The sequence below is a fragment of the Capricornis sumatraensis genome, chromosome 2, assembly GCF_032405125.1.
Source record: "Capricornis sumatraensis isolate serow.1 chromosome 2, serow.2, whole genome shotgun sequence".
NCBI classification, from domain to species: domain Eukaryota; kingdom Metazoa; phylum Chordata; class Mammalia; order Artiodactyla; family Bovidae; genus Capricornis; species Capricornis sumatraensis.
The window spans coordinates 40,672,893-40,685,472 of NC_091070.1; the positions used below are offsets into that span (position 1 = coordinate 40,672,893).

General features: G+C 41.5%; 1 protein-coding gene across 3 annotated transcripts in view; it reads left to right on the top strand.

Annotated features, from left to right (window-relative positions):
* SLC12A1 (solute carrier family 12 member 1) overlaps positions 1 to 12,580 on the top strand; it is an 87,084-nt gene that overhangs the window by 36,376 nt on the left and 38,128 nt on the right. For all 3 annotated transcript variants that reach the window (XM_068965454.1, XM_068965452.1, XM_068965453.1), the window contains exons 14-16: positions 1,340 to 1,495; positions 9,090 to 9,189; positions 10,218 to 10,329. In XM_068965454.1, the coding sequence (XP_068821555.1) occupies positions 1,340 to 1,495; positions 9,090 to 9,189; positions 10,218 to 10,329 (368 nt within the window). The remainder of the gene's footprint in view (positions 1 to 1,339; positions 1,496 to 9,089; positions 9,190 to 10,217; positions 10,330 to 12,580) is intronic.

The window sequence follows — 12,580 nt, forward strand, 5'->3', positions numbered from 1 at the left end:
TTGTTTTAAGCAGAGAACAGGAGGTTCTAGTCAGTGAAGATGACAGATGATAGAAATGTGTGCTTCCACGCCACGCTGTGTTCCTTTTTTAAAACCACAGTGAAGTAATAGAGGTTGGCAGGGGTAAGAATGGAAAGCAATGAGGAAAGAGGAAGAGGGAAAAGGGGAAGCCTAGAAAAGCACAGAGAGAACATGGATACCAAACCCAAAAGATGACTCTGTCTCCTTCCCTCTCTTTCTCCTTCCCTCTCTTTCTCCTCTCTCTTTCTCTCTCTGACACACAAACACCCACACACAGAGAAAAATAAAGGCATTTCCAGTGATGTTCTTGTAGTGTGATTTCCATCTTGTGGCCATTTTGGAGATTGCTTCTGAAGAAAGAAAGCTCTGTTGTATTTTGGCAACTCCAAATTTAAAAATATACTTTGTGTGTGAGTGTGGAGACTCAGTCGTGTCCAACTGTTTGCGATCCCATGAACCATAGCCCGCAAGGTTTCTCTGTCCTTGAGATTTCCCAGGCAAGAATACTGGAGTGGGTTGCCATTTCCTTCTCCAGGGGATCTTTTCGACCCAGGGATCAAACCTGCATCTTCTCCACTGGCAGGCGGATTCTTTACCCACAGACCAAATGTGCCCTTCAGGTCACAGCTTCTTTACCCTGATTGTACTGTCTCCCAGCTTCTTTCAATTCAGGGAACTAACAGAACACAGTAACCCCCCATGTATGTATGAAAATATTTCTCACTGTGTATTTTCATTGCAAATGTTAGTGTATCGGGTTTAAAAAGCCATTGCAGAAAAATTTCTCCCTCTTTTGCCATAGATTGTTATTTCTGAAAGGGCAAGCACGATCCTCTTAGGGTAAAAGAAGAGCTAGCAGGAAATAGCGGATATCTGATGGCTGCTCTGCCTTCTCCACAGGAAAAAGCCCATTATCTTAACCTCCTCTTTCTTGAGCCACTAAGGTGTCCCCACTGGCCTGCTGTTCCCCACTTTTTCCATCTCTCCTGCCTCCTTTCAACTCTTGATGACATAGATACCAGATGCTTAGGGTTTCGTTGTTTGGGAAGAAATCCTGGCATCCAGGAAGTGTAGAGGGGCCTCAAGTGACACATTTTCTACATTTCACAGCATTATTTTTTGGTGTGATTACATCCTCATAAGCCAGGGACCAAGACACAGAAAACTAATAATAGAGTTAGGAACTTGATTGAAAAGTTCTGGTTTTTCATGCTGGGGAATAAAAAAAATGTTACCTATACTCTAAAAATACACAGTGGTATGATGGTATAGTGTGGAAATTTTTCTTGTGCACATAGATTTTTTATTTTAATTTCAGGATGGAGACCTGCATATGGTATTTACAACATGTGGGTGTCTCTCTTTGGAGCTGTTTTGTGCTGTGCGGTCATGTTTGTCATCAACTGGTGGGCGGCTGTCATCACCTATGTCATTGAGTTCTTCCTCTATATATACGTGACTTACAAGAAGCCAGGTAAGATAAGAAGGATTGCACGGAGCACTCTCGAACTATCCATTCACTCAACAAATGTTTATTTGGCGCCTCCTGTGAATAGGTGTGCCATGTGCAAGGCAGATATTAATAATGTAATATGATAATACAATAGTTACCCTTGTTGAGCACCTATTGTATACTGTATGCCACTGAATTCTCACAATAGTGCTGTATATTAGGCATTATTAGTCTCATTTCAGAGATGAAGAAACTTGAGTTCAAAGAGGTGACCACTCACTGAGGTGACCATCAGGATGAGAAGCAGCTGATATTTTAATGAGAGTGTATTGATACCAAACCCCATAAGCTTTCTACTGAAATAATCCCTTAGGACACCGACTCTGTCCCCACTTTGAATTCCCTAGATCCACCGGGGCTGGACGGGCGCCACTTGCCGGGGTCCAGCCCCGGTGGATCCAGGGAATTCGAAGCGGGGACGGAGTCGGCGTCCTAAGAAAGAACTATTTAATTAGAAGAGAGAGATTAGGAAAGAACAGTGTAGTATGAAAATTAGTGGAGAAAACAGGCTGAATAACTTGGTTTACGCAGAGAACCAATAAAACTCTGAGACAAGGAGTTGGCACCACCTACGTAGGCCACCGGTGCCCACTTGAATAGCAGAGGGTGCCCTGTCTTGGGCTCCCTCTCGTGTGGGTCTTAGAAGCCAGGGCAAAATTAGCAGGCCTGGTGAGCCTCCACACTCCAGATGGGAATTCAGCCAGAAGGTGAGAGAAAGAACGACATGAGGAGACCAGTCTTTCCAGGAACTGATCCCGTTTCTTTATTTTTCAGGTCCACTTTTATACTTTCAGTTATACATAACTTTTAGTTATACGTTTAGGGATAAATGTAAGAAACAGAATCACGCAGGGTCAGCTGCTCCGACCCGTATCTAAAGACAGTGTTCTTTGCATATCTTTGTTCTTACAAGGGTCTTACGTTTGTTCACAATATCTTCTGGTCTGGAGACTGATTAACATTTTATGGCCCCACCTTATTTTCTATTGATAAAGTTTAGCTGATCTGAAAACTTGTTTCCCCTTAAGATCTACTTAGTCTTAAGATAGTGATAAAGTTACATTCTTACATAGCAAGGACACATGATTTATAATCAAAGAAAGAGGAGTACAGTGATCTATAACAAAGAGAAAATTCATTAACTCAAAAGTCTAGTATTCAGTTCAGTTCAGTTGCTCAGTCGTGTCCGACTGTGACCCCATGAATCGCAGCACACCAGGCCTCCCTGTTCATCACCATCTCCCGGAGTTCACTCAGACTCGCATCCATCGAGTCCGTGATGCCATCCAGCCATCTCATCCTCGGTCGTCCCCTTCTCCTCCTGCCCCCAATCCCTCCCAGCATCAGAGTCTTTTCCAATGAGTCAACTCTTCTCATGAGGTGGCCAAAGTACTGGAGCTTCAGCTTTAGCATCATTCCTTCCAAAGAAATCCCAGGGTTGATCTCCTTCAGAATGGACTGGTTGGATCTCCTTGCAGTCCAAGGGACTCTCAAGAGTCTTCTCCAACACCACAGTTTAAAAGCATCAATTCTTCGGCACTCAGCCTTCTTCACAGTCCAACTCTCACATCCATACATGACCACAGGAAAAACCATAGCCTTGACTAGATGGACCTTAGTTGGCAAAGTAATGTCTCTGCTTTTGAATATACTACCTAGGTTGGTCATAACTTTTCTTCCAAGGAGTAAGCGTCTTTTAATTTCATGGCTGCAGTCACCATCTGCAGTGATTTTGGAGCCCCCAAAATAAAGTCTGACACTGTTTCCACTGTTTCCCCATCTATTTCCCATGAAGTGATGAGACTGGATGCCATGATCTTTGTTTTCTGAATGTTGAGCTTTAAGCCAACTTTTTCACTCTCCTCTTTCACTTTCATTGAGGCTTTTTAGTTCCTCTTCACTTTCTGCCATAAAGGTGGTGTCATCTGCATATCTGAGGTTATTGTTATTGCTAACATCAAAACTACTGTATTTCCTTTTCTATATTCCAATCATATTGATTAATATACTCCCAGGTGCCTAAGGATATGGAGGCCTGGTGGCAATCATTAACTCAGCAATGAAACCCTTCACCAACATAATTTCTAACTAACTCACTAGTGCTATACTAATAATTTTCTAACTTCTCAAAAGAATCTGTTTTAGAAAGTTTAAAGCATCTTGTGCTTCTCATGGTTGGGGGCCTGTAAACAATCACATGTGGCCAGATAATCCTGTCAGGCAGGCTAGAGAGCCATCAGAGGAGTTTTTGGACTGAAACACACCCAGGAGATTTATTAGCTGGAGTCCTAAGTTAACTCCTTTACAGAGAGAGGTGGTGGGGGATAGCCCCCCGTAAAGTCAGAGGTGTAGGTGAGAGCATAAAGCAGTAAAGTAGGCAGACTCTGGTTCTGGGGGTAGATGCTTGGGAACAGGGTGTCTCCTGAGGCTCGATCTTGCCTTTGCATATGCCAAGCCTCCTTGCTCATGACCTTTGCCACGGTGGAGTTCCTCATGCTGGCTCCTGGCATAATCCTTCTATATCTGATAAATGAGATATAATCCCTGTCCTCAAGAAGCATAGACTCACACGTAAGCAATTAACTACATAACAGTATAGCAAGCACCGTGAGAGTGACATGAACAAGTTACTGAGAAAAGGAGAGGAAGTGACTAACCGTGATTATTGTTAGTCTAAATCAAGTCTGACTCCTTGCCACCCCATAGACTGTAGCGCACCTGGCTCTTCTGTCCATGGAATTATCCAGGCAAGAATACAGGAGTGGGTAGCCATTTCCTTCTCCAGGTCATATTCCCAATCCAGGGACTGAATCCGAGTCTCCTGCATTGCACACGGATTCTTCACCATCAGGGAAACTCTAACTGTGATTAGCATTGTCCAGGAAAACTTCCCCGGTTCATGGCTTGTGTTCCCAGGGTCAGTCACTCGGTTGGTACTTATAAATACCTGTTGAATGAACAAATAAGCTACTTAAAAAAAAAAAGGCAAGAGACTAGCGGTTGGTAAATCAGATGGAGCCAGGGATGGCTACTGTAGGCAGAAGAAAAGAGTGTGAGTAAAGTTAGGAAGCGTGCAAGTATCAGGCATATTTAAGGATTGCCAAGGCTTATGAACAGAGAAACCTGGTGGGCTACAGTCCATGAGGTTGCAAAGAGTCAGACACAACTGAGTGATTAAGCGCAGCATACACCAAGGCCTTTAGCATGATGGAGTCCTCAGGTGATGAGAAGGGGCCTGAGGTGAGCCTTGGAAGGTGAGTAGGTCGGGCCAGATAAACAAGACACCTAAACGTCATGCTAAAGAGTCTGGAGCAGCAAGAAGGTGCCGTTGATCATTCAGTTGGATCTGGACTTCAGATGTTATCTTTAGACCCAGTGAAAGGGATTGACGCTTGGAGAGGCTAGAGATTAAGGAGTACAGTATTTGGCGGTCCAGTCTCAGGGGCCATAGAGACTCTCAGCTACCCTCACATGCTCCTGACCCTTCCTACACAAGTATAGTAGAAAAGAGAAGGTAGTAACTATTTTGAAGAGCTTGGTTTTGTTGTTTTTTATTACTGTATGGTATTTGTAATACAGGTATGGTGGTGGTGGTTTAGTCGCTAAGTTGTGTCTGACTCTCGCGACACCATGCACTATAGCCTGCCAGGCTCCTCTGTCCACGGGATTCTCCAGGCAAGAATACTGGAGTGGGTTGCCATTTCCTTCTCTGCTAAATGGGGCTTAGTGGCATTGACCTAAATGGGCCATGAAGGGGCTCAAGAGAGACAAAGACTCCTAAAGTTCTCGACACAAGTCTTGGGACCCAGGAAGTTTTCCAGACACAGTACTTTCACATACTTTATGTATATTAATATTAACCTCCTGTAGTGTACAGTCTATAGGTTTTAACAAATTTACAATCTTGTAACTACCACCACAATCAAAATAGAGGACAGAGAGCTTCCCTAGTGGCACTCAATATGTCAGCAAATTTGGAAAACTCAGCAGTGGCCACAGGACTGGAAAAGGTCAGTTTTCATTCCAATCCCAAAGAAAGGCAACGCCAAAGAATGCTTAAACTACTGCACAATTGTACTCATCTCACATGCTAGTAAAGTAACGCTCAAAATTCTCCAAGCCAGGCTCTAGCAATACGTGGACCGTGAACTTCCAGATGTTCCAGCTGGTTTTAGAAAAGGCAGAGGAACCAGAGATCATCAAATTGTCAACATCTGCTGGATCATCAAAAAAGCAAGAGAGTTTTAGAAAAACATCTATTTCTGCTTTATTGACTATGCCAAAGCTGTTGTGTGGATCACAACAAACTATGGAAAATTCTTAAAGAAATGGGAATACCAGACCACTGACCTGCATCCTGAGAAATCTGTATGCAGATCAGGAAGCAACAGTTAGAACTGAACACAAAACAACAGACTGATTCCAAATAGGAAAAGGAGTACATCAAGGCTGTGCATTGTCATCCTGCTTATTTAACTTATATGCAGAGTACATCATGAAAAATCCTGGGCTGGATGAAGCACAAGTTGGAATCAAGATTGTGGGGAGAAATATCAATAACCTCAAATATGCAGATGATACCACCCTTATGGCAGAAAGTGAAGAAGAACTAAAGAGCCTCTTGAAAGTGAAAGAGGAGACTGAAAAAGTTGGCTTATAGCTCAGCGTTCAGAAAACTAAGATCATGGCATCCGGTCCCATTGTTTCATGACAAATAGATGGGGAAACAGGGGAAACAGTGTCTGACTTTATTTTGGGGGGGCTCCAAAATCACTGCAGATGGTGACTGCAACCATGAAATTAAAAGTTCCTTACTCCTTGGAAGGAAAGTTATGACCAACCTAGACAGCATATTAAAAAGCAGAGACATTACATTGCCAACAAAGGTCCATCTAGTCAAGGATATGGTTTTTCCAGTAGTCATGTATGGATATAAGAGTTGGACTATAAAGAAAGCTGAGCACTGAAGAATGGATTCTTTTGAACTGTGGTGTTGGAGAAGACTCTTGTGCGTCCCTTGGACTGCAAGGAGATCCAACCAGTCCATCCTAAAGGAGATCAGTCCTGGGTGTTCATTAGAAGGACTGATGTTGAAGCTAAAACTCCAATACTTTGGCCACCTGATGTGAAGAGCTGACTCATCTGAAAAGACCCTAATGCTGGGAAAGATTGAAGGCAGAAGGAGAAGGGGATGACAGAGGATGAGATGGTTGGATGGCATCACTGACTCACTGGACATGAGTTTGGGTGAACTCTGGGAGTTGGTGATGGACGGGGAGGCCTGGAGTGCTGCGGTTCATGGGGTCACAAAGAGTCAGACATGAGTTAGTGACTGAACTGAACTGAATTGGTGGTCCAGTGGATAAAAATGTGCCTTCCAATGCAAGGGACAGCGGTTTGGTCACTGGTCCAGGAAAATTTCACATGCCGTGGAGCAGCTAAGCTCATGTGCCACAACCACTGAACCTAGGCTCTAGAGCCCAGGAGCCACAGCTACTGAACCCACGTGCTGCAGCCAGTGAAGCCTGAGTGCCTAGAGCCAGCAGATCCAAAGAGAAGCCACCACAATCAGAAGCCCATGCACTGCAACAGAAAGTAGCCCCCTCTTGTCACAGCTAGAGAAAGCCTGTGCATGGCAATGAAGACACACCACAGCCAAAAAATAAAATAAATCTTTTTTTAAAAAGAGAGGATATTTCCATCATGGCTAAAAGATTCTGTGCAGTCAATTTCTTCCCCCCAACTTAGCCCCTAGCTATAGCTTTTCTGATTTCTGTTCCTATATCTTTGCCTTTCCCAGAGTGTTATGTAGAACCATATAGGATGTAGCCTTTATATATACTTTCTTTCACTTAACATGAGGTTTTTAGATTCATCCATGTTGTTACATGTATGAGTAGTTTGTTCCTTTTTGTTGTTGAGTAGTATTCCATCATATGAATATTTCTCAAGATTTTTAAAAATATATTCACTAATTGAAGAATTATATCTAACCTGGTATATCTTATTGTATTTATATCTAGTGATTATATCTAAAGCTGCTGTAAATATTCACACACAGGGCTTTATGTGAACGTATATTTTCATTTTTCTAGAGTGGAATTTATGATTACGAAGTACACATAACTTTATAATTAACAGCCAAACTATTTTCTAAAGTAGCAGCATCATTTTCCATTCCTAACAGCAATAAATTTATGTCTCAGTTGTTCCACATCCTAGGCAGCACATATTATTGTCAGTTGATTTCTTAAAAAAAAAATTCTAATTATGTAGTGTACTAAAGATGTAATGTACTGTCTTATTGTGGCTTGGTTCGCATTTTTTCCCAGTGACTAACGATGTTGAACATATTATTTGTCATCCATATATCTTCTTTTGTGAAGCGTCTGTTTAAACTTTTTGCCTCTTTTTTGAGTTGTCTTCTTATTATTCATTTGTAAGACCTCTGTATATTCAGGATACAAACCCTTTCACAGTACATCTTTTGTAAATGTTTTCTACAGGTCTGTAACTTGTTTTTTAATTTCCTTACAGTTTGTTTTAAAGAGCAGATATTCTTAATTCCTCTAAAGTCTGATTTTTTCATGTTTTATGGTTTGTTTGTTTTTTGCTTCTAATCTCTTTCCCTAATTCAACGTTACAAACTATTTCTAAAAGTTTTAATGCTTTAGATTTTTAATTTATATCTCATCATTTTGAGATAATTTTTGTATATGGTGTGTGAGGAATGGCTCAAGGTTGATTTTTTTGCATATAAATATCCAGTTGATTTATAGGGTTCTTATAAGAATGAAATGACTTAAGGAATGCTAAATTCCTGATGCATAGTAAATACTTAATCAATATTAATCTGCTTTATCTCCAGATAATTATCTCTCATCATTTTCCTTATTGTTCTGAGCAAGACTGGGGAGATGGCTGTCTCCTATCTAGGGTGAATCTATGCATTCCCATCAGTGACTTCTTATAAAATGTAGAGGATTCATCTAACATTTAATTTTTTAAGTCAGGGCAAGGTAGTGTTTTCCTCCCTTATTATAGAGATTGGCTCCTTAACACATCAAACTAAAATGCTTGCTAAAGATTGACCCTCTTCATGGACACCCAGAAGTAAGAATTCCTGTTATTCAGTTTCATTATTCAGAATGTGAAGACTGCTGCATACTGTCTATGTATGCAGAAATGCCTCTTTTCTTTTCAACTTAAGAATTTGTGAAGAACTCTTGGATTTATTTAGGGGCTGATCATTTTCCCAAGTCTACCTGCTGGCAGTGTAGTTGTAACACAGCCTGTTCCACTGAGTAAGTTTTCTCAAGCTGCAACACTAGAGTCTGATCCTCAGCTGGAAAAAGAGGTCTCACTTCTAAGAATGCACAAAGATTCATAGAAGGACACACTTTCTAGGAAATATTACATTATGTTTCTCTAATTTGGGCACTTGTCACTGCTGACATAGCCAAGGAAAATCAAAGAAGGGAATGGCTTATAAAAATATTCACAGTACACAGAGGGAAGTTCGGTGCTTTTATGTCAAATTCTTCTTTGTCCACAGATGTGAACTGGGGCTCCTCCACGCAGGCTCTTTCCTACGTGAGTGCTTTAGACAATGCTCTAGAACTAACTACAGTGGAAGACCATGTGAAAAACTTCAGGTAAAACTGGCTTCTCAAGCATCCTGGTGTCATTTCCCATTGGAAATAGCTTCCCTCTATGGGAGACAAATGCATTACTGGTACGCTTTAGGGGTATATTCTTATACAGGTAATCTTACAAAACTGCCACATTTTCACAACAGCACCTCCTGTGAATGAGCGCTTCTTCTCTTCCACTCTGAGCTATGCCCACCCCCAACTCTAAATTCTTAGTGCTGGCTGTCACCTTCCATGTACAGATAGAGAGGAGATCTCAGTGACGTGATTTCAGAGAGATGTCCCCAAATCCCCACACACTTTAATTGTTGTTTCTGTCTCCATATAGCTTAAGGCTTTGTGGCTTACTGAATTCCCTTAGGAGAAGTTATACTTTAAGCTCTTCTTTGGTTATATCTTATTTTTAGTGGAACTTCAAAACACAAGCTTTGCAAGGAGGGTGAAGGAAAATAACATGAATATACTGGTTGGAGAAGGACAGGTTGTACTGAGGATTTGGGATAGGGTCGTGTTCAGAGGAAAAAGACAGGGGGACAGTAAGGACCTTTTCCTTACTTTACGTGCTTATTATCACTAACTAAACTAAGAATACGAATTTGGCAAGATTGGCAGGAAATCATGATGATTCAAGTCTTCTAGTGAAGGACTTCCCTGGTGGTCCAGTGGTTAAGAATCCACTTTGCAACGCAGGGGACGCGAGTTTGATCCCTGGTCAGGGAACTAAGATCCCACATGCTGGGGGAGCAACTAAGCCACGGGCTGAACCCGTGCACCACAGTGAAAGACCCCACATGATGAAACAAAGATACCATGAGCTGCAACTAAGACCTGATGCAGCCAAATAAATAAATACTTCTTTTTAAAAAAGAAGAATAAAAAAAGGAGTTCTAGTGAGAAACTCAAGAGATGTTTAGGAGAGTGGTTGCCCCATTTTGCCAAGACTTCTGTACCAGCCCATTCCATCGGGGGTGGTTCTGGACTCAGGTTTCTTGTCATGATCAGTTCTCACATCTTCTCTTCTCCGTTTATAGGCCCCAGTGCATCGTCTTAACAGGGGGACCCATGACAAGACCTGCTCTCTTGGATATAGCTCATGCCTTTACCAAGAACAGTGGCCTTTGCATCTGCTGTGAAGTCTTTGTGGTAAGAGCCGCTTCATCCCTCGAAGGTGCCTTTTCCTACTTGCTCATTTCTATTGCCTTAGGGGAGCCCGGCAGGTATATGCAGTGATAGGAGAATGGTAAGGCAGTTTAGAACAGGACCCCTTTCCTTCATTCATATATCAAGGACTAGCAGGGGCCCATGATCCTGAACTTAAATGAGTCGATAAAATGTGTTTCAGATTTCACAGGAGACCAACTGAAAATGACAATACTTCTCAATGATGGCCTTTGAGTCAAGAAAAAGAGAGCCAGCTCATAAATAAAATGAAAATGCTTGGGGGGGGGTGATAACCGTTCTCAGAAATACGAAAGGATAGAATGAGCTAGAGAGCACTATTATGTAGATTAACTGATGAGGAAGAGTCAGACGCTATGGCCTTAAATGAAAGCAGGTAGAATTTAGACTTAATATTTGAATAAACTTGATGATACAGATATCTAGGGAGTTAAACCAAGTTTTCCATGCCTTAGATAAACATTCGAAGCTGAATGAGTTCCTTTTTGTTCAGGAAGTATGTGGTAGACTAAGGATAACTTACTGGTGGTGATTCCAGGAGGTATTTAAAGTAGATGCTAAACACTTAACAGTAATTATTGACCAATCACTATCACTACTGTCTAAAGTGAGAAGAAAGCATTAATATTTTAACAAAATAATAAGTCTAAGTCCTCCAAACAAGCCTACTTCTACTTGCATTCTCACAGTGTGCTCTCTTGCACACACTCTGTGTGTGTGTGTGTGTGTCTGTGTCCCTGTTTCTCTCTCTCTGGGTCATGCACACACACCACTCAAAATCCTCAGCAGTGTCAATGTATTATGATTATATTTACCTATTCTTCAAAGTGTTTTCTACAGTTTTTCTTATTTCAGTCTACATAACAGTCTAGTGAGGAAGAAAGGGAAAGGAGCCCTATTTTCATTACACAGATTAGAAAAGTGAGATTCAGGAAAATTCAATTATGCACAGGGTCACAGGACAAGAAAGTGGCATAGTCGGGATATTGGTTCAGGTGTTTGTGACCACATGGACTGAGCTGCCAGCCTCCTCCTGTCCATGGAATTTTCCATGCAAGAATACTGGAGTGGGTTGCCATTTCTTTCTCAGAGATCTTCCTGAGCCAGGGATCAAACTCATGTCTCCTGCATTTCAGGTGGATTCTTAACCAGCTGAGCCACCTGGGATGCCCTTAGAGTTGGATACCACTCCCTAAACTTCCAATCTTGCCAGGGAATAGGGTGGCCAGGAAGCTATGTAACCTAGCTGGGGCCAGTCGACTGTCCCATGATGCAGGGGTTAATTTACCACATGTCATTGTGACCAGCACTTAAGCATCTTTTAACACTTGGCAATACTCTAAATGCAATATGAAGCAAGCTGGTCGATCATATTCTCTTTCCTCTCAGTGGTTATATGATAGTAACTCAAACAATATAACTCAATGTAATTATCCCGTAGAGGGTAGAGGGAATCCTACTGACTACATAAGATTGACAGGTTCAATAATGACCAACAGGGACTCCAGAGGATTTTAGAGAATCTCATCAAGCACCCTACTTTCATATTATCAACTTTGGTGCCCTGGATTAGTGGATTTCATTTTGGCCAATATAATACCAGAGCCAGTTTTGGTGAAATATGCAATTTGGGGTATTTTTCTTCTCTAGTAATTTAGAGAAAATTTAGTTTAGCAAGCCAATAAAATATCTCTAGGAGTGGAGAAATGAACTGAAAATATAAACAGTCATATATTGACAAGGGACACAAGGTCTTTTTAAGAGATATTACTTTAAATTAACCCTTTGCTGCTTTAACTATAATAAAAGAGTATGGTTCTCACATTTCATGTGAAATAGGTACTTAAGCCTGTTCCTCTAATGGCCCTGGTTGCTTGACATGTATATTAGACCACTTCCTACATTACTGTGTTGGTCTCTCTGAGTAAGGCCCAAGAACCTCGCTCCCAGGTGCTGAGATTCTCTTTGGGACAGAAAATAGTCACTGTATCAGTTAATGACTTTTCAGTTAGTTACTTTCTGTGAGCTCCTGAGACTGCAGATGCTGTCAGCATTTTTCAGTTCCACGCTCAGTTGTCAATCATCTTTACAAAGAAACAGATGGAAGGGGATGTAGGGAAAGTCAACATGACTTTTTTTTTTCTCCAAGATGTAGTGATTGGTGCTTAGGCCGACCTTGTGGAAAAGGTTAAATGGTAACAAGGAGGTTGAGAGA